We start from the raw sequence: 20,006 nt of genomic DNA, 5'->3' as shown, positions 1-20,006 counted from the left end.
TTGTATTATATTGGATCAGACAGACTTATATATTGTGAGTTAGTGATAGTTGTTGTTGGTAAGAATTTTTAATTGCTTTACTGCATTCATTTGTTAAATCCAAACCAACTCGGTAAAGTTGAAAATGATGGTGTACATTTTATCTGGAGGTGTATTTGTTTTACACAACCAAATCTATAACAGTTCAATTCATATTATTAGTTTTATTTCTATTATTTGCTTATAAATAGTTATTTAAATTTGTGTACTTGATCAATCGCATAATATGAGCTTAAATAAATAATATGTAGCTACATATTTTCTTTTGTTTTCCATTAATCGTGAGATTTAAACTATATTTTGTTCCTTACTTAACATATTCAACATTTTTCTTTCTTTTATCACCATATAATACCTGCAACATTCCTCACTTCAAATGACACTGATGCATCTGAGCTGGTCGGACCTTCTGTGAATCCATTGTCTAATAGTAATGTAAAACACATTGAGTCTAGGTTAGTTTCAGGCTTGAGCCTGTAGTGTAGTTAAATTCACAGCAACAAAGTGTAAGGATTGTAAAGCTGTGTAACAAATTATGGATATTTTAGAGTAAGTTGATTGATGTAAAGGGGTCATCCATAAATAACGTCATGTTTTTTTGACGATTTTTACCTCCCTCCCCTCCCCTGTGTCAAACATCGTCACAAAAAGCCAGACCCCCCCCTAAAATGACGTCACACCTCATCCTACAACCCCCCCCCCCCTCAAAATTGCAGTTGAAGTTTTCTTAAACATAGATATTGTTCCAAAATCTTGTCTGAACTCTGTCAACATAAAGTATTTTAACCAATTCCTATTACGATTTATTAAAACAGATTTCTAAAACGCGAAATACGGCTAAAACTCGTTTTCTAACATTGCTTTTTTTATAATGCAAAAGTGTGACGTCACACCATCTGAACCCCCTCCCCCTCATCACACACCGTCACAAAATTACGGACCCCCTCCCTCCTTCGTGTGTGACGTCATTTATGGACGACCCCCCCAAAGTCAAAATGTCGATGAGTAAAGAAATTATGTACACAGAAGATGCTTTACATAAGTGAATGTTTCTCCTATCTTTCAAGCGCTCGATGAAAAGTAATCTCGTTTTGTTTACGTCATGTGTTAGATTAAAGTGGCTAACAAACAGGGCCATAGAATTTCATGCCAGCAGGTTACGAAGTCCAGGGGGTAGACAAGATATTCTTGCGCTGTAAAGGGTGGGGTTAAACCCAAGCTTCCTCCCTACATTTTATTTTGTCTCTCTCTCAATATATATATATATATATATATATATATATATATATATATATATATATATATATATATATATATATATATATATATATATATATATATATATATATATATATATATATATATATATATATATATATATATATATATATATATACACACACATATATATATAATATATATATATATATATATATATATATATATATATATATATATATATATACATACAATTTATATGTATATACTATTTCCCTGGTTTACTCTTGGTAATCACAACGCCTGCCTGCTGTTCATTGCCAACTTAACTGGCCATAGAATGTTCGTCTATTGCAAGCAAGAGGGTGAAGTATGGAGGGAACTATGATAAAAATCTCCCACAGCAGCATTTGAATAACTGAATGGAGCACAGGTTCGCCGATATTAACATTAGCTAATGTATGAAGATATAAAAAACGATATGGAAAAATGTTTTTTTTTGTATTAATGGTTTCACATTACTTTAAGATTTGATAAACATGTGTATTTATTACGTTGCAACGTTCTTTTATACGTGTTTTAAAATCTCAACTCTTCAGAGACACAACTAGATGTGCTAGAGTTTTCGTTTCGTAGTACTGTTGTGTATCTACGAAGTCGTTGAATGGATTTGTTGAGTTTATTGTTAGTGTTGGTCGTCATGGTGATGGTGTACCGATGGTTTAGTAGAACTGACCAGAACTTGCCGCCGTGTCCGGTCAGACCACTGCCTGTGGTTGGTCATCTGTTGTCTCTGGACAAAGACCCCAGGGAACAGTACAAGAGATGGAGGCAGAAGTGTGGGGACATTTTCAGGTAAATCTGTGTGGGGACATCTTCAGGTAAATCTGTGTGGGGACATCTTCAGGTAAATCTGTGTGGGGACATCTTCAGGTAAATCTGTGTGGGGACATCTTCAGGTAAATCTGTGTGGGGACATCTTCAGGTAAATCTGTGTGGGGACATCTACATCTTCAGGTAAATCTGTGTGGGGACATCTTCAGGTAAATATGTGTGGGGACATCTTCAGGTAAATCTGTGTGGGGACATCTTCAGGTAAATCTCTGTGGGGACATCTTCAGGTAAATCTGTGTGGGGACATCTTCAGGTAAATCTGTGTGGTGACATCTTCAGGTAAATCTATGTGGGGTCATCTTCAGGTAAATCTGTGTGGGGACATCTTCAGGTAAATCTGTGTGGGGACATCTTCAGGTAAATCTGTCTAGGGACATCTACAGGTAAATCTGTGTGGGGGCATTTTCAGGTTAATCCGTTTGGAGAAATATTTAGTAAAACCGGTGTAAAAGAAATAAATACTGACTAACAATACTTTTAAAAATTAAATCTACATGAATATAGATAGTTATACATGTATTAGGGAGTCTGTGTGTATTTAAACATACATTCTAAAAAGTACTTAACTTTACTTGTTAACTACGAATCGTTTTGATTTTACAGTTATATGAGACCAGAAAATACCTTTTTATATGTGGATGCAAATGTATTAAGGATGAAAAATGAACTATTTAGTATGATATGAATAAGAGCAAACGCTATTTTAGGGTATTTAAGCTGAACTAAAATATTGTGTAAATATCATGACTGTTTGTGTAAAGAAGCGACGAATGCTGCCCATACTCGCTAGTCTAGCAACGGCTTGTTTAAAATCGTACATAATGTTATAACAATTTAAATAAGTAGCCCTACATTAGCCTTTACACCTGACCGTAAACTTGATGTTAATTAGCTTTTCTATTTGTAGAGCAAACTCGCAACTGCGTATGTTATGTATTGGTTATCGGGATTCAACTAAATTGACATGTACCGTGACCACATTAATTAAACCTCATTACACAGATGTGGTTTTCGCGCTTGAGTAAATGCATGTTATTTCATAGCTGACCGCATTCCCACGAATCAGTGAGCCAGTAAGGAGGGTGGTGACGATGGTGGTGGTAAGGGGTTTGGTGGTACTGTTAGTTGACTGATCTGCTTATGTTACGGATTGGTGATCGAAATTCAGCTAAATAGACGTGCACGGTAACCACATTAATTTACCTAATTACATAGCTGACCGCATTCCCACAAATGTTGTATACGTGATGGGACGGCGTGGCCTAGCGGTAGAGCGCTAGACTGCTAACCACACCATCCCTTCATACGCCGAACTCTACTTCACTAGCTCCATGGACCATTGGGCAATTTTTAAAAAAAAAATCCCTGAGTCGGAAAAACTTAGTTGTGAAATTTTATCCGTATGTCTCTGTGTGTTTACATGTTTGTGTGTGTGTGTGTGTATGTGTGTGTGTGTGTATGTATGTGAACACGATAACTTGAGTACCGTTACAGCTAGGTTGAAGAAATTTCATGTATAAGTATTAAATTTGTAGTTCTGTATACACTTTTCAGCAATTTCCGGTAGTCGGAAGTGGAATTTATTCTGCTTACTTTTTTCAAAAGGCTCTAAATTGAGTACTGTTTCTGACAGATGAAATTTTACATATAGGTAAAATATCTAATTCTCTGTTTTCTGTCGAATTCTAAGTTATTTCTGGTGACAGGATGTAATACTTTACGCTATTTCCGATTTCTCAAAAAAAAAAAAAAAAAAAAAAAACAACGCATATGAATTTATAAAGTAGTAATATTCCGCACATTTATACACACATTGTTTGCTGATCACTTGCTGCGCAATTTTTTTTTCTACTAGATTCTATTCTATTTTGAAAAGTTTAAGGATTTAAAAAACGGATTTGAAACCATGCCTATATCCCTATTAGCCATTCCCGTAGTGTTATATAGGAATATTCGAGAAATGTAAAGTTATAGTTATTTTCTCTTATACGTGATATCACTTCATAATTTTTTTCTTCCGGTTCCCAGAGAAACACAGAGCCTCCGTCCTAGCTCTCCAATATCTGCTCCAAATCTTTTAGTTCATCTGGTGAAATAATCTTTTAGTTCACATAGTGAAATATATTTATTTTCAGCCTGTATCTTGGTGAAAAACTAATGGTCGTTCTGAACGGATATGACGTCATCCATGAAGCTCTGGTTACCAGGGGAGATGAATTCTCGGACAGGCCCCGGATGTTTGTTCACGAAGTAAGAGATTGTAAACAAAATATTTTCATCACTGGCAACGGCTATGTAAACGTACGAGGCTAGGGGTAGGATTCTGGGGAGTCCTGGGGGACGAGGCGAAGGAAATCTTAACCGACCACTACTAAGGAAACTCCGCTGGTGTCCTTTGTTACAATGTTATAGATAAGCCTGATATTCTATGTGATATGTAATTTGCTCAATGATGTGAAATGAATCGAAATTGAAACTAAACTTCATGGTATAGTTATCTGTTTGCGTGCGTATGCACTTCAAGAAGGGCAACATTTAACTTGATTGTAATGTATACAAACAACCAAGGCAGATAACTGTGCATGGATTCTGTGAACAGATTTTCAGGACTCATTCCCTTGACAACACAACACAATCTATTCAAATCTGAACCTCATTAAAACCACCCAGAAATTTTTTGGTATGAAAAACAAAGAAGTTAAAAATACAGCATGCCTTAAAATGAAACATCAAATAAAAATAAAACCATTCCGCAGGAGATGATGCCTCAATGAAATTATTTTTTTCTGTGAATTATTATCGCTACTATTATCTATTCAGCTACTTTAAAATCAAAACAACCTTATTCGTGTTCTAAATTGAAAATAATTTTATTTTTCTCGAATATATCAGACGTATTTATTATATTTTTAAAATGATTCGTTCTCTCTCTCTCTCTCTCTCTCTCTCTCTGGTGACTAGGCAAGCGGATCCAGCTACACAGACAAAGGTTTCGCCTTTCTCTCAGGGAACCTGTGGAGGGAGAACCGGGGGACGTCGATGCGACTGTTGAAACAGCTCGGCATGGGAAGGAACATCATGGCAGAGAAAATACAAGAGGAGGTCAGTTCTTACCTCACAGCTTTATCTCACCCGCAAGGACAACCGACTGACATCAGGTACTTGACATATGCCAGCGTTTCAAATGTCACGTGTTCATTAATATTCGGCCACAGGTTTGATTACGACGACGCAAAGTTTCAGCGACTAATTAATCTGATGAGGGACGTTATGTCTAACGTGCAGATGAACTCACTTTTAAATTTTGTTCCGTTGCTGAAGTTTGTTCCGGGGGATTTTTTGATGACAAAAAGAACTACAACCGCCCTACATGAAATATCAGACTTTGTGAAGCCATTTATTGCCAAATATCACCAAAATAAGTCCGGGCATAGCGGCAAAACTTCAGAAAATTTCATCACAGCTTACTTCAAAGACAGAGATTCTAAACACAACGGAGAAGAGTTTTCTGCTATGGATGACAAAAACTTAATTAAAATGTGCAATGAGTTGTTTTTTGCAGGGACGGAAACGGTTGCCCAGACGCTTACGTGGTGTGTTGTGTACGTTGTTAACTACCCGGATGTACAAGAAAAGATCCACCGCGAGATCAAGGAACAGATCGGGGCTCTGCGCATGCCAAACATCCAGGACAAAACGAGGCTGCCTTATCTAGCTGCCGTCATCAATGAGACGCTTCGACTTTCAAGTATTTTACCTTTTGCCGTGCCACGCTCGTGCTCCACAGACACGGAAATTTCCGGTTACAAAATCCCCAAAGGTTCCTACATTTGTCCAAACTTATCCTCTGTTTTACATGACGAAAAGATCTGGGGCGATAACGTTATGACCTTTCACCCTGAGAGGTTCCTAGAGCATGACGGGAGGCTGAAGAAGATTGAAGAGTTCGTCCCATTCTCCCTCGGCCCACGGAATTGTCTGGGAGTCTCCCAGGCCAAAATGGAACTGTTCCTCTTTCTCTCTGCAATGTTTCAACGCTTTGAGTTCCGGTCACATGACCCGGGCCATAAACCTTCTATGGTGAGTGTGCCGGGGTTCACCTCGTCTCCTTTACCTTTCAAGGTCATTGTTACAAGTCGAAATATTTGAATACATATAGTCAGTTGTGTAAAATTGCTTGTCGCTTTACCTATTTTTTTTTTTTTACCGTCGTCAGGGTAATGATGGCTGCCAAAAACGACGATACCGCCTTTTTAACAATGTTTCAGAAATATATACTTCAATTCGTTTTTGTTGCGTATTATTCAACGATTCCGGTCTAGCTTTAACAATGGACGATTAGTGTTTGATGCCAATTTGCCATTTGTACATTTTCTTGGTCTAATCGGTGAGACTATCGAGCAGAACATAATAAAAGTAAGCAAAACGTGAATTCCTTTGTTTAATATTGTTCTAAACATAATGAAAATATATTCTAAACTATAGAGAAATATAACTTGCTTTCTACTAAACTAATGTCATTAATGTTTTAAAAATCATGCAGGGTAAAAACAAAACCTATTAAAAATAGTTTAATCCCGACCATTTTGCCCGCCGTGTATTTGAAAGGGGAGAAATCTAGCAGACGACACATTTCTGCTGCACAACAGTGAACGGTCAATCGCGTCAAAACAACGCTCCTTAATAATTATCATAAAAACAGTTTTAAAAAACCCAGGTTTTCTGATTGAAATAAATGCTATACATCTCAATAATGCAAGCGATCACTCTACTATAAGCGATGAAAAACGTGGGGCGCCGAAGTACTAGTTTTTTTATCGGTCATTGTTAATATAAGATGTAAAAGTTATATTACTATAGATTAGATAATGCTATTGACTTTTATTAGTGAGCTTGTAGAGAGTCAACAGTATTAGAAACTGCGCCCCACGTTTTTTATCGCTTATAGTAGAGTGATCGCTTGCATTATTGTGATGTATAGCATTTATTTTCTACTTTTTAGTTTAATCAGAAAACGTGGGTTTTTAAAAACTTTTTTAATGATAATTATTTTCTACTTTTTAGTCTTTGTCTGTTTGTTTGCATTCAAATCTTGCTATCGATTTTATCTTCTCGCATTCACTTTTTTGGGTAAACGAATTCAACTCGTAAAAAACACGTGCCTTTTCCAATCGACGTTTCTTCTGTGTTGCCATTTCTTTCACCATTTTGCCCTCGCGTGCAAACCATTGGACCATCAATTACAATATTCTACTTCCTTTGTACACAAACACCGCGTGACCGCTACTCAGCCAATCGCGTGCTCGCTCCTTCAGTAAGCGAGTAGAGGGAAAGTACCGAACCTTGTTTTATCAAACTACAATTACTAGGTTATGTCCTTTTTTTGTACAAATATATAGGGGTCTAAAATGATCAATAAAATTTTTCCATGGATCAATTTAGTAATAATAATAATTGAATATTGTATTGTCATCGGAAACAAAGCATCCCTGAAAATTTCAGCGCGCTAGCTAACAGGGAAGTGCCCGAAATTTCGATCGCAAGATTTGATTGGAAAAACAAACAAACAAACAAACAGACGCGAAAGCAAGTTAAAGAAAACGTGGGAAAAAACTAACCGATCGTATCACTGAAAATCAGTCATATCATCGTAGCCATTTAAAAACAAACGCGCTTTTTTCACAAATCATTTTCTAAGCTACCGAATAAATTTGATAAACAAAATTTGTATGAAATTAAAGGTAAATAAATGTAGTTTTTAATTGCTTAAGTGATCTTGAAAAATAATGAAGTTTAAAATCTTAGGCGACACTATAATTAAAACAAGTGTGTATAAAAATCGTGTTTTTTTTTAATACGGTTTTTCTAAAAATTAGACATAGTTGTAGTTTTTAAATTGTGTGGGTTATGTGTGGCTAGTAAGTAGTCGGTTGTGTGGGTTACTACGTTCCTGTTGTGTGGGTTGTGTGGGCAATAAGTTACCGGTGGTGTAGGCGATGTGTGGTTAGTAATTTGCCAGTTGCGTGTGGTTTTAAGTTCCCGAGTGTGTGGGTTAAGTATGGTTTTGTACCGAAAAGGGGACGGAAGCTGGTATAAATTATTTGCAAGTATTGAATGACATAATTTATGCACGTGACCCTTGGATATATGTGTTAGTAATAGCCTGTTAAAAGTAACATAATATTCCAACACACCGCATTTTACGCATGGATGGATCCTAATACGGGGTAAAAAAAATTGCGTTCTTTAACACAAGGTTGTGAATACTGTAAATTATGTAATGCTTTTTTTAAAAACCAAATTCTGCTTTTGTCGTTTCTATTAAGAGAATGATGAAATACATGGACAGATAGGCTACAGAGTTGCTGAGATAGCATAGCATGTTTGTATGACAGTTATAATTTACGTATCGAAACTCAAACAGAATGTGATGTGTTGAAATTTGATATTTTTGATCTATTTCCCAACCCTTCCTCCCTGCTGGATTTTCTCTGTTCTAATGTTTTTCATCAGACTATGTGGTAGCGAAGTAGAGTAAATGTAAACAAATCTTTTAAAAAATATACAAATATTTTAAATATAATTTATTTAAGAACGCTATAGTGTCTAAGATTTAAATAAATCTAAAAATTCTACTACCGCTTAGAATTCTACTTTGTTTGTACATTAAAAAATAATTTCTAGTTTATTGTTTTATTTTAAATGATCCATGTGTAACAAATATGTTGATATAAAATATATAACACATTAATTTTGATCCATTAAAGGGAAATAACCAACGAAATCAGTTCCCGCGTTTATGTGTTATTACAAGCTTTTATTATTACAGGCTTTCATTTAACTCAGTGTCTCTGTCTAGATCGAAACGCCCCAGCGAAATTTCTGGCATTTCTAACTAAGAGATTAGGTTCATCGTTGGTGCGTGTATCAAGGCTTGAAAACAATGCAACATGACATTAAATTTGACTTAATTGGTTACCTAATTATATTTCTATGAATTAATTAAAATTTTGACCAAATTAGTAGGAAGTTTTACCCAACTATTCCGCACTATTATACACGCGTTATCACTTTCATTATATGCGCAGTGGTGTTAAGTCATGCAACTCTATAGTTGATAAAAAATGTAAAGTACTGAAAAAAATTGATAAAAACGTTTGAATAACAAGATTTTATGTAATAATGCACTAAAAAGTGCAGTTTATAGTAAAAGTAGTGTATAAATTATTTTCTACTTTTTAGTGAATTATTACATAAAAGCTTGTTTTTAAAACGCTTTTTATTATTTTTTCTTTCTATATACATCATTAGTTTGACTCAGACAGAGGAAAAAATACAGTATTTATTACTAAAAGCCATTTCAAACACAGAAGCTGTCTAAGTAAAAGTAGGCCAAAACCAAAACAAACGGAGTCGATAACAAATTTGTTTGATTATTGATTATTAAAGATCAAAACTGCATTATGTAAATTCAAACTTAAAAAATATTTTTGAAACTCTATTACAAACTCGTTTGGTTATTAATAATTAAACTACTTTATTTAAATTAAAACTTAAAAATAATTTTGAAATTAGGGACTCATTGCAAAGCATACAGATATCACAAGGACGGTGTTTAACTGGACGCTTCAAGGGAAAACAACTGAGAAGGTCAAGTGAGGCGTGGAGACACACAGCAGTAATACAACTATCATTAGCAGGATATGGGAAACTGCTTCAACTCCCGTGGTCACTCTCCAGCGTAAAAGTCAGCGTGATTAACGATTCACCGCCAATAGCAAATTGATCGAGCAATTTTGAGTACTTAATATTGTTATCTACCTTTCGTTTTGAAATAGCTTAGTTAATTTTCAGTGACTTATTAAACATCTAATTAAATTAAAAGGTAGAAATTATGACATTGTCACCCGTAGACGAATGCACTCGTAAAATTTGAAATAAATCGCTGCATTAGAAGTCGGTCAAAATTAAGTTGCAGGATCTGCAACAACCCAGAAAACAACAACAAAAACAACAAAACAACAACAACAAAACAACAACAACATACAGACATTGTGAAAAATATTTCAAATTAAGGTTATTTATTGTGTAAAAAAAATTATTAACATCTTTAAAGATAGGTCAGGTAAGACTTCATTTGTTGCAAATGTCTACTTTTGTAGAAATGGGTAGATCTCCCGAAGAAAATGTAGAGGCTTTTATTCTCTCTTTTAACTTTAATCACTCTCTCTCTCTCTCTCTCTCTCTCTCTCTCTCTCTCTCTCTCTCTCTCTCTCTCTCTCTCTCTCTCTCTCTCTCTCTCTCTCTCTCTCTCTCTCTCTATATATATATATATATATATATATATATATATATATATATATATATAATTATATAATTTCAAGCATTAGCCCTAAAGTTAAAAGGTTAGATTGACTAACGGTCAGCAGCTTGCTGTGAACAGCTTGACGATACATTATATTTGTGAAATTAGGTTACAAGGTTATTGACAGTGCAGTAAGAGATCAAGTTCTACTAGTATAAGACTAAAGGGCACAGAGTGTTAATGATTCATATAAATAAAACCCGAGCAGTTTTTCTATTGCGTTTCTGCAATGACAACGGTCATGAAGATGTAGATCTATAAGAAATTTGATTTTTTTGGACTGTGCTAAAGCTATTTCCTATAGGTAATCTGCTTTGTTTTTACTCAGGGGTGTTTTTAATTTCTCAATTTTTGAATGGTTAATTATCTTAACCCTTTATCTACTGACGGTGCTTATTAATACCACTTTAATTAAGTGCCTGTATTATTTTTAATTTAATACGAATTTAAAAAAAATTGATGTAATTAATAGTATTATCTCCCCTGAGTCGCCGGTAGCTGGAGGGATCGATGTTTTTTTTTTAAACATAGTGTGATGACGCAATGTTGCGTCGAAGCCAGGTAGATAGCAGAAATAGGCTTTAGCGTGTTAGTCAGAGGTAGACCAATGAAAATTCAGAGACTGACCGGTCACGTGGTATGGTCAGCTGACCACTGAGGCGTGGGGCAGTAGAGCGATAGGACAGGAGTTGATAGGTAGCTAGCGAGGAGTAGAGAAGGTGTTAGGAAGCGGTCAGAGACGGTCGTAATATGTAGAGCTAGAGAACGGTAGTTAGTGTTAGGATTGATCATGGGAGTGCGTAGTTAGTAGTAGTAGGTAGCATGTGGTATGGACAGTCAGATAGAAATAGTACAGTGTAGATCAGTTAGGTAGAAACTTGAACATATATATCATTTTAATAAAGAACAATTATAGTTGAACTTGAACTGCGTGTTGTTGGATTCATTCGTTCCGCCTTCGTAAAAATCCCCACCCTCACATTTGGTGGAGCGCGGGACGAACCGCGGGTCGAGTAAGGGAAAGAACGTATATCAGCTATTCATGACGGAGTATGACTGGTGTATTGCTTTCTCTAACTCATCACAACAGCGGGTTTCTTCAACCGGAACGAGTTTGGATTAACAACACAAGGAAACAGTCTACAAGTCCAAAAAGATAAGTACCTTCCAAATTTTTTTTAAACGTTTGGGTTTATACCCGTGCTGGACAGTTTGTACCAGTGGTTTTTCTGCCTTATACATTCTATTGTTACGCCCTGTTGCCTTAGTTTTATTTTGACTTTCCTCAACACACACACATACACATATACAACCATGGAGGCAGAGTTTCAATGCTATAAACAGGGCATACCATTAGACAAAACAGGAGAAGAAGTTGAAACATTTGTAGAGAATAAGTTAGAAAACAAGATAGTCAAGATAGTAAGACATGTCAAGAACAAAAGCAGAGTTAGCGTTAGAATTAGTGAAACTGGAAGTACAGCACATAGATAACACGCAACTGCCCTAGAACATCAACCCCATGACCAGGAATTTGACCCGGACCGTCCCCATACATGATTTTGAACAACGGACAAAAGTGAAGTCAAGTCGAGTTTTTTTTTTTTTTTGTTAATCTAAGTAGTCGAGGAAATCGACGTGAAGTCGTACAGTCAGAAGTCAGAGTAGTCAAATCTGATGTCAATTGTGTTATTGAAGTCAGTGAAGTATAAGTCAGAACTGAAGTCAAAGAAGTCATTTGAAGTCAGTTAAGTCAGTCAATAAGTTGATGAAGTCATAGTTGAGGTCATAGTGACGTAGTTGAAGTAATGTTGCAGTCAAAGAAAAGTCTTTGATGTTATATTAAAGTCGTTGAGGTCATAGTGAAGAAGTGAAATCGTCGAAGTTATAGTGAAGTCTTTGAAATCAAAGTGATGTCGTTGAAATCTTTGAAGTCAAGGTTAAAGTCCTTGAAGTCGTAGTAAAGTCTTTGAGGTCAAAGTGAAGTCTTTGAAGTCATATTGAAGTTGTTGAAGTCAAAGTGAAGTCTTTGAAGTCATATTGAAGTTGTTGAAGTCAAAGTGAAGTCTTTGAAGTCATATTGAAGTCGTTGAGGTCAAGGAAAAGTCTTTGAAGTCAAAGTGAAGACGTTTAAGTCGTCGAAGTTTAAGTCAGTCAGTGAAGTCCTTAAAGTTGAATTGAAGTTGAAGCCAGTCAGAGGTCTATGAAGTCAGTCGATTTAGTTGTCGCAGTGAAGTTAGTCTTCAAAGTGACGTTAGTCGTCAAGTTGAAGTAATTGAAGTCGTCAAAGTGGAATCAGTCGTTAAAGTGAAATAAGTCAAGTTACTGAAGTCAAAGTGAAATAAGTGAAGTTACTGAAGTCAGTTAAAGTGAAATAAGTCAAGTTACTGAAGTCAAAAGTGAAGTCAGTTAATTATTCAAGCCAGCCAGTTTAGGTCAAGTCAGAAGTCACATAGTGAGAGCTGCTCCACTATATGATTACGTTGGAATATTGATTTGAAACGGCACGATTATTTGTATACACTCACATGTCTATTCTTTTTGTGAAGCTATTTCTAAGCTCTAGTAGTGTTTACGTCTATTGAGTTTATTAGGCTTTACAGATTGTTGTTAGATTAGAGTGTACTGATTTTTTTATTTGGTTAATTTTGTAATGTTATATTTGTATGCTGTATGTACCGCCAGACAAATGTTCAGCACGTTTACATTTGGGATTGAGGGTTTCATTTAATGGAAGGTACCTCTGTCTGAATACTTGTCTGCGCGGGCAATAAATGGTCATGTAAAGCCATTGCTCATGGTCTCGTAATACAATTTCAGACCCACCAGCGCTATTCAGAATGAGACGAGATGAAGCAGACACTTCAAAGAATGCCGCCACCTGAAGCCCTGATTACGTTGAGTTACCTGGACAGCGAACAGCCCTGCCGAACAGCGAATTGCCCTGGTCAAGACAGCGGACGCATCACCACCGCTTCGCCCCAACCTGTGGTTGAATAACAGACCGCCAGCTACGTACACCTACGTCGGCACATACAAAGGGTAGACGACCCATCGTCCAAGTTCCCAGCGTCGGAATGTTACGTCATTGTTCGCCACCGCATCAGACAGCTCCAGTTCATCGTATAACCACTCTCCGTGGACGTCTCAACCAGCGTTGAGATGAGATTGTTGCGTCATCACATTGACCAACGAAAGTTACGCATACACCCGCCTCACGGGAATTTACATAAGAACTCGCCACAAACCACCCACCACAGAGGAACGCCAGCAATTACATAACACTTAAACATACACTTACACTGCTCGCAGAGCCCGTTCAACCAGTTACACATTCTACTAAGATTAGCTCAAGGCCAGTACACGACAACCTAGCCAGAACTGAGTTTCACATGATTGGATTCACACATACCATAACATAGACATACATTATCAAGCAGAGACACCACAGACGTCTAGATACTTACACAAGAACTAGAACAATGACATTTTTTTTTATTCAGGAACACAGACACAAGATTTTATGTTTTTGTAAACTGTGCTGTCCCATTTTGTATTTGATTTATATGATTGATGTTAGGGATAGAATAGAGTAGTAAGACAGATAGTTGTTGATGTATTAGATTAGTAGCAGACGCTGAAAAATATAATTTGTCAGCTACAGAAAGGGAGGGAGATATGTGATGACGCAATGTTGCGTCGAAGCCAGGTAGATAGCAGAAATAGGCTTTAGCGTGTTAGTCAGAGGTAGACCAATGAAAATTCAGAGACTGACCGGTCACGTGGTATGGTCAGCTGACCACTGAGGCGTGGGGCAGTAGAGCGATAGGACAGGAGTTGATAGGTAGCTAGCGAGGAGTAGAGAAGGTGTTAGGAAGCGGTCAGAGACGGTCGTAATATGTAGAGCTAGAGAACGGTAGTTAGTGTTAGGATTGATCATGGGAGTGCGTAGTTAGTAGTAGTAGGTAGCATGTGGTATGGACAGTCAGATAGAAATAGTACAGTGTAGATCAGTTAGGTAGAAACTTGAACATATATATCATTTTAATAAAGAACAATTATAGTTGAACTTGAACTGCGTGTTGTTGGATTCATTCGTTCCGCCTTCGTAAAAAATCCCCACCCTCACACATAGGAATAAACTTAAAGAATCGTTGCTTACATTTATTCATTTTGTTTATTTCCTAACTTGTTAATCTCGTGGTGGAATGTGAATTTCCTGATCACAAACGTTTCCTAATTTCTCAGCAATGGATCTGGCCACCATCGCCATCGCCACCATCTTGATTCTGTTGTTCTATCTCTGGTTCAGACGTCATGACCCACGTCTGCCGCCATGTCCGGTCAGACCACTGCCTGTAGTTGGTCATCTGTTGTCTCTGGACAAAGACCCCAGGGAACAGTACAAGAGATGGAGGCAACAGTGTGGGGATATCTTCAGGTAAATCTGTGTGGGGACATCTTCAGGTAAATCTGTGTGGGGACATCTTCAGGTAAATCTGTGTGGGGACATCTTCAGGTAAATCTGTGTGGGGACATCTTCAGGTAAATCTGTGTGGGGACATCTTCAGGTAAATATGTGGGGGGACATCTTTAGGTTAATATGTGGGGAGGGGGGGACATCTTCAGGTAAATCTGTGTGGGGATATCTTCAGGTAAATCTGTGGGGGGGGACATCTTCAGGTAAATCTGTGTGGGGACATCTTCAGGTAAATCTGTGTGGGGATATCTTCAGGTTAATATGTGGGGAGGGGGGGGGACATCTTCAGGTAAATCTGTGTGGGGACATCTTCAGGTAAATCTGTGTGGGGACATCTTCTGTTAAATCCGTGTGGGGACATCTTCAGGTAAATCTGTGGGGGGGGGACATCTTCAGGTAAATCTGTGTGGGGACATCTTCAGGTAAATCAGTATTGCGACAATTTTAGGTACAGTGTGTCTTTTGGTTTTAATTTTCACAAGTTTTTCTCAGTATCTTTAGCCTTTTTCCATTTTTAGCGTCTTTAATCTGCTTTACTACAGCGGTGGTGAATTTGTTTAAGATATGTATTGTCTGTACAAATAAACCTGATACATGATAGTCATCATATTAGTACGGTAATAAATAAGAAAGGAGGCCTCCTTTATAACCAAGTCAGCAGCTACTTAAACACAAAGTTGGAAGAGATCAAAAGGTGGATATAATCTCAGTAAAAGGCTAACATTAATGGATTCGATTAAACCTGCACTACTGACAAAGCTGAACAATGTCTTCCTACAGTACGGGCTGCATCTCTTCACCATAAGAGCAGAAAAACCCATTAACATTATGTATATGTTAGGGGTTCGTTGAGAAAGAGATCTGAGATCCCACTTCTGACACCAAAAATGTAAGGAGATAAAACCGAGAGGTGATCTTACTCACTCATCCGTGCATCCTCATTGGTACAAGGGGGTTTATCAAACCTGAGCAAAACTAACTGCACATCTAAACAACAGCAATATTAAACTAAAAATGAAACTTGTAAACCCACAGTTCAATACATTTATTATATTTATTCATTACACGTCACAAAAGTAATTCAAGTAAAAAAGACAAAAATAATCAAACTTACATGTTTGGATACAATGAAAGCAATACAATGAGACACAGTCCGACTTTCGCCTTCAAGATAACATCCTTGAGAACGTAAAACAAATTTACATCCTTCCATGAATTCACACAATTACTCAAAACGATCTAGATAGTTCGTCACACATCGGCAGGGTGATTTACGGCAACAAGAACAAGATATCAGTCCGCTTAAACAAACGTGTGGCAACATAACGAGACATCAGGCCACGAGCATAACATCGGGCCACTAGAAAGAGACTTCGGGCCACTGGAACGAGACATCGGGCCACTGGATCGAGACATCAATCCACGAGCATAACATCGGGCCACTAGAAAGAGACTTCGGGCCACTGGAACGAGACATCGGGCCACTGGATCGAGACATCAATCCACGAGCATAACATCGGGCCACTAGAAAGAGACTTCGGGCCACTGGAACGAGACATCGGGCCACTGGATCGAGACACCAATCCACGAGCATAACATCGGGCCACTAGAAAGAGACTTCGGGCCACTGGATCGAGACATCGGGCCACTGGAACGAGACATCAGGCCACGAGCATAACATCGGGCCACTAGAAAGAGACATCGGGCCACTGGAACGAAGACATTGGCCGCTGGTGTAAACACCAGGCCATAGAAACAAAACATCAGCTGGGCCAATAAGCCAGGCTTTGCGGCCAGCCCTAAGGCTGCTACTATAACACATATATTTCCCATGTAAAAAAAAAAACTTAACCAATGACAATGAATTAATTTATTTAGTTTTTCACTAATAGTCTAAACCAACTACACACGCGGACATTGTTTAACATATCTTTTGTAGCCTGTATCTCGGTGGAAGACACGCTGTGGTGCTGAACGGATACTCGCTGATCTACAAGACTTTGGTGAAGCAGGGCGATGACTTTAGTGCACGGCCCCCAGATTTTTTTGATGAGGTAGGTTTGATGGTTCAGAATCTTAACAGGAGAATAAAAACTATAAGTAGATCAAATCAGAAAGTAGGTGAATAAGGATTTTCTTTTTATAAGTATAATGTGCGAAATCTGATAATGATTTATGTTTAAAAATTAAGTACATTGACAAAATACGTTGAAAATTTCCCACTAAAATCACGATAATTATGATTAAATTTATGTATTAGAAAAATAACATACAATGAATGAATTTTGAAGTAAGAAAAAATTAAAAGCAATAACCAAGTATATAAGTAAATGAATGAACGAATAAACGAATGAACGAACGAATGAACGAATAAACGAAAGAATGAATGAACGAATGCACAAATGCACGAATGCACGAATAAACGAATGAACGAATGAACGAATGAACGAATGAACGAATGAACGAATGAACGAATGAACGAATGAACGAATGAACGAATGAACGAATGAACGAATGAACGAATGAACGAATGAACGAATGAACGAATGAACGAATGAACGAATGAACGAATGAACGAATGAACGAATGAACGAATGAACGAATGAACGAATGAACGAATGAACGAAAGAACGAATGAACGAACGAACGAATGAACGAATTTAGTCTACCTAACTGAAATAGTATTCGGGTTGTCGTAAATAGAGTTACCGGAAAACGTTCAAAAGTTCATAGAAACCTGAACATACAATCTAATACTTATATTTGCATTTTCGTTTTTCTATCATAAACGGTGCTCAAGTTATCGACTTATGAGAAACCATAAGTAGGAATAGGCAACACTTCCGGTATATGGAAATCGTTCAAAGTTTACAGGAAACTTCAAATATGATACAATACATGTATGTGTAATATCGCCAACCTAACGCTACTCACGTTACTGCGTTTACACACACACACACATATACACACGCACACACACATACACACACACACACACACACACATACACATACACACACACAGAATGACAGAATTGAAAAAAATGTTTTTTCCGGCTCCGGAAGGTTGTAAAACATCAAAAGTTGTCAAAATCTTGAGTTTAATTTTTTGTACGAGTAAAATACATCCTATATATTCCGTATACAATAAACAAGGAGTGTGTAAAACGGCGAAAACTTCCAATATCTCATTTAACTTTTGTACACGACTACAATACTTTCTCTATTCTATACTCTGTATATGAAAAAGTAAAAAGCATTACCACCTTGATATAACACTGGTCTCTATTCTTATGCAGGAGTACGGCATAGGTCTGGGACTTATTTTGATCGACGGCCAATTGTGGAAAGAACAAAGAGGCAAAACTATTCAAATCTTGAAAAAGTTGGGTATGGGGAAGAATGTCTTGGCCGAGAGAATACAAGAAGAGGCTGAGTTTTACATCAAAGCTTTGACTGATTTAAAAGGCAAGCCAACAGACATCAGAGAATTGACGGATACAACTGTCTCTAACGTTATCAGTCACGTGGTATTTGGGCACAGGTTTGAGTACAACGAACCACTTTTTGTTGACGCTATTCAGGCATTGAAAGAAATCATGAACAATTCACATGCAACCTCAGTGCTGCATTTCTTTCCTTTTGTGCGCTATTTACCTTTTGATTTAACCAAAAGCAAGGAAACAAAATCATTCGTCGATCGCGTCCTCAACTTTGTGGAACGCGAAATAGAAAACATCCAACAGGGTAGAGTGAAGAAGGAAAACTTTATCTCAGAGTATTTAAATAAAAGAAATGACACGCTGGAAAAGTGCAACAAAACAATATTGGATAAGGATCATCCATCAAAAATTGTTATCGAATTATTTTTTGCCGGATCTGAAACGACTACCGAGACACTAATTTGGTGTGTTTTGTACGTACTCAACTATCCGGAGGTTCAGGAAAAAATCTACAGAGAAATTGTTGAAAACGTTGGAACTGACCGGATGCCTAACATTTTAGACAGAACAAAACTACCCTACCTTGGTGCTGTTATCATGGAAACATTAAGACTCTCTAGTATTGTTCCTTATGCTCTACCCCATTCATGTTACAGAGATGTTGAAGTTAACGGTTACACAATTCCAAAAGGAACCGTAATTATTCCAAATTTAACATCCATTTCACACGATGAAAAAATCTGGGGAGAAGACGTCATGTCATTTAGACCTGAAAGATTTCTGGACGTCAACGGGAAACTGAAAAATCCCGAAGAATTTGTCCCGTTTTCTCTAGGACGACGCGTATGTTTGGGCGAGTCGTTGGCCAACATGGAGCTCTTTATATTTCTCTCTTCCATGTTCCAGAGATTCGAGGTGAAGCCAGAGGACCCAGGCTGTCTTCCTTCAATGGAATTTATTACTGGTATTTCAACCAAATCTTTGCCGTTTAAAGTCAGATTAATACAAAGGGAGTGTAGTAACTAAATTCATTTTTTACAATGTCAGCTTTGAATTAAGAGGTCATTTATCTGTTAAAATTATTATTCACCAAATTCACCTAGACTTATACATTCATTTAATGTAAGACCTTGATTTATAAGTTTTATGATTAGTTCTATATATTTGTGAAAATATATTCTGATTGTTATATTAAAAATGAATAAAAAATTTTCTCACTGATTATTAAAATAACTAACACATATTCCTATTGGCTTTAAAGCTATCTGCCTCCATATATTTGTATTTGTACATATTCTCACTGTTTATTCATTTTAAATATTACAACAACACATTCATGTACCTAACTTTAATAAGCTGTTAAACTAACTGGAAAAGCAGTATCTCTTTACTAAAAGTAATGTTCATTGTGGTGTCATCCCCTTGCATGTTGTCACCCCGTGCAGCCCGTACCCCCCCCCCCCCCACCTATCTTGTTACGCTACAGACCTGCGTGTCACCAGCAATTTAGGTCACTTTAAATAGCTTTTGTGTATTTTACAATCATTACAAAGGAATTTATAAAATGG

The 20,006-nt window shown here is 37.1% G+C and overlaps 2 protein-coding genes across 3 annotated transcripts; both read left to right on the top strand.

The window, feature by feature from the left end:
- Nucleotides 1-1,957: 1,957 nt before the first annotated feature.
- On the top strand, nucleotides 1,958-6,300 carry LOC131944909 (cytochrome P450 2D15-like). Its single transcript, XM_059305791.1, has 3 exons — nucleotides 1,958-2,112; nucleotides 4,287-4,401; nucleotides 5,113-6,300. The coding sequence occupies exons 1-3, from the start codon at nucleotides 1,958-1,960 to the stop codon at nucleotides 6,298-6,300; spliced, it is 1,458 nt and encodes a 485-aa protein (XP_059161774.1).
- A 4,448-nt stretch (nucleotides 6,301-10,748) lies between these two features.
- Nucleotides 10,749-19,560, top strand: LOC131944929 (cytochrome P450 2J4-like). Of its 2 annotated transcripts, none has more exons than XM_059305832.1 (4): nucleotides 10,749-10,820; nucleotides 14,765-14,957; nucleotides 16,936-17,050; nucleotides 18,295-19,560. In XM_059305832.1, the coding sequence occupies exons 2-4, from the start codon at nucleotides 14,767-14,769 to the stop codon at nucleotides 19,462-19,464; spliced, it is 1,476 nt and encodes a 491-aa protein (XP_059161815.1). In that variant the 5' UTR covers nucleotides 10,749-10,820; nucleotides 14,765-14,766; the 3' UTR covers nucleotides 19,465-19,560. The 2 variants fall into 2 exon arrangements, with proteins under 2 accessions (XP_059161815.1, XP_059161816.1); XM_059305833.1 differs by lacking the exon at nucleotides 10,749-10,820 and adding an exon at nucleotides 13,774-14,477.
- The last annotated feature ends 446 nt before the right edge of the window (nucleotides 19,561-20,006 follow it).

Source organism: Physella acuta, unplaced genomic scaffold, assembly GCF_028476545.2.
Source record: "Physella acuta isolate Inbredline_101_S28 unplaced genomic scaffold, ASM2847654v3 ptg000515l, whole genome shotgun sequence".
NCBI classification, from domain to species: domain Eukaryota; kingdom Metazoa; phylum Mollusca; class Gastropoda; family Physidae; genus Physella; species Physella acuta.
This window is presented reverse-complemented; position numbering and strand designations above follow the sequence as displayed.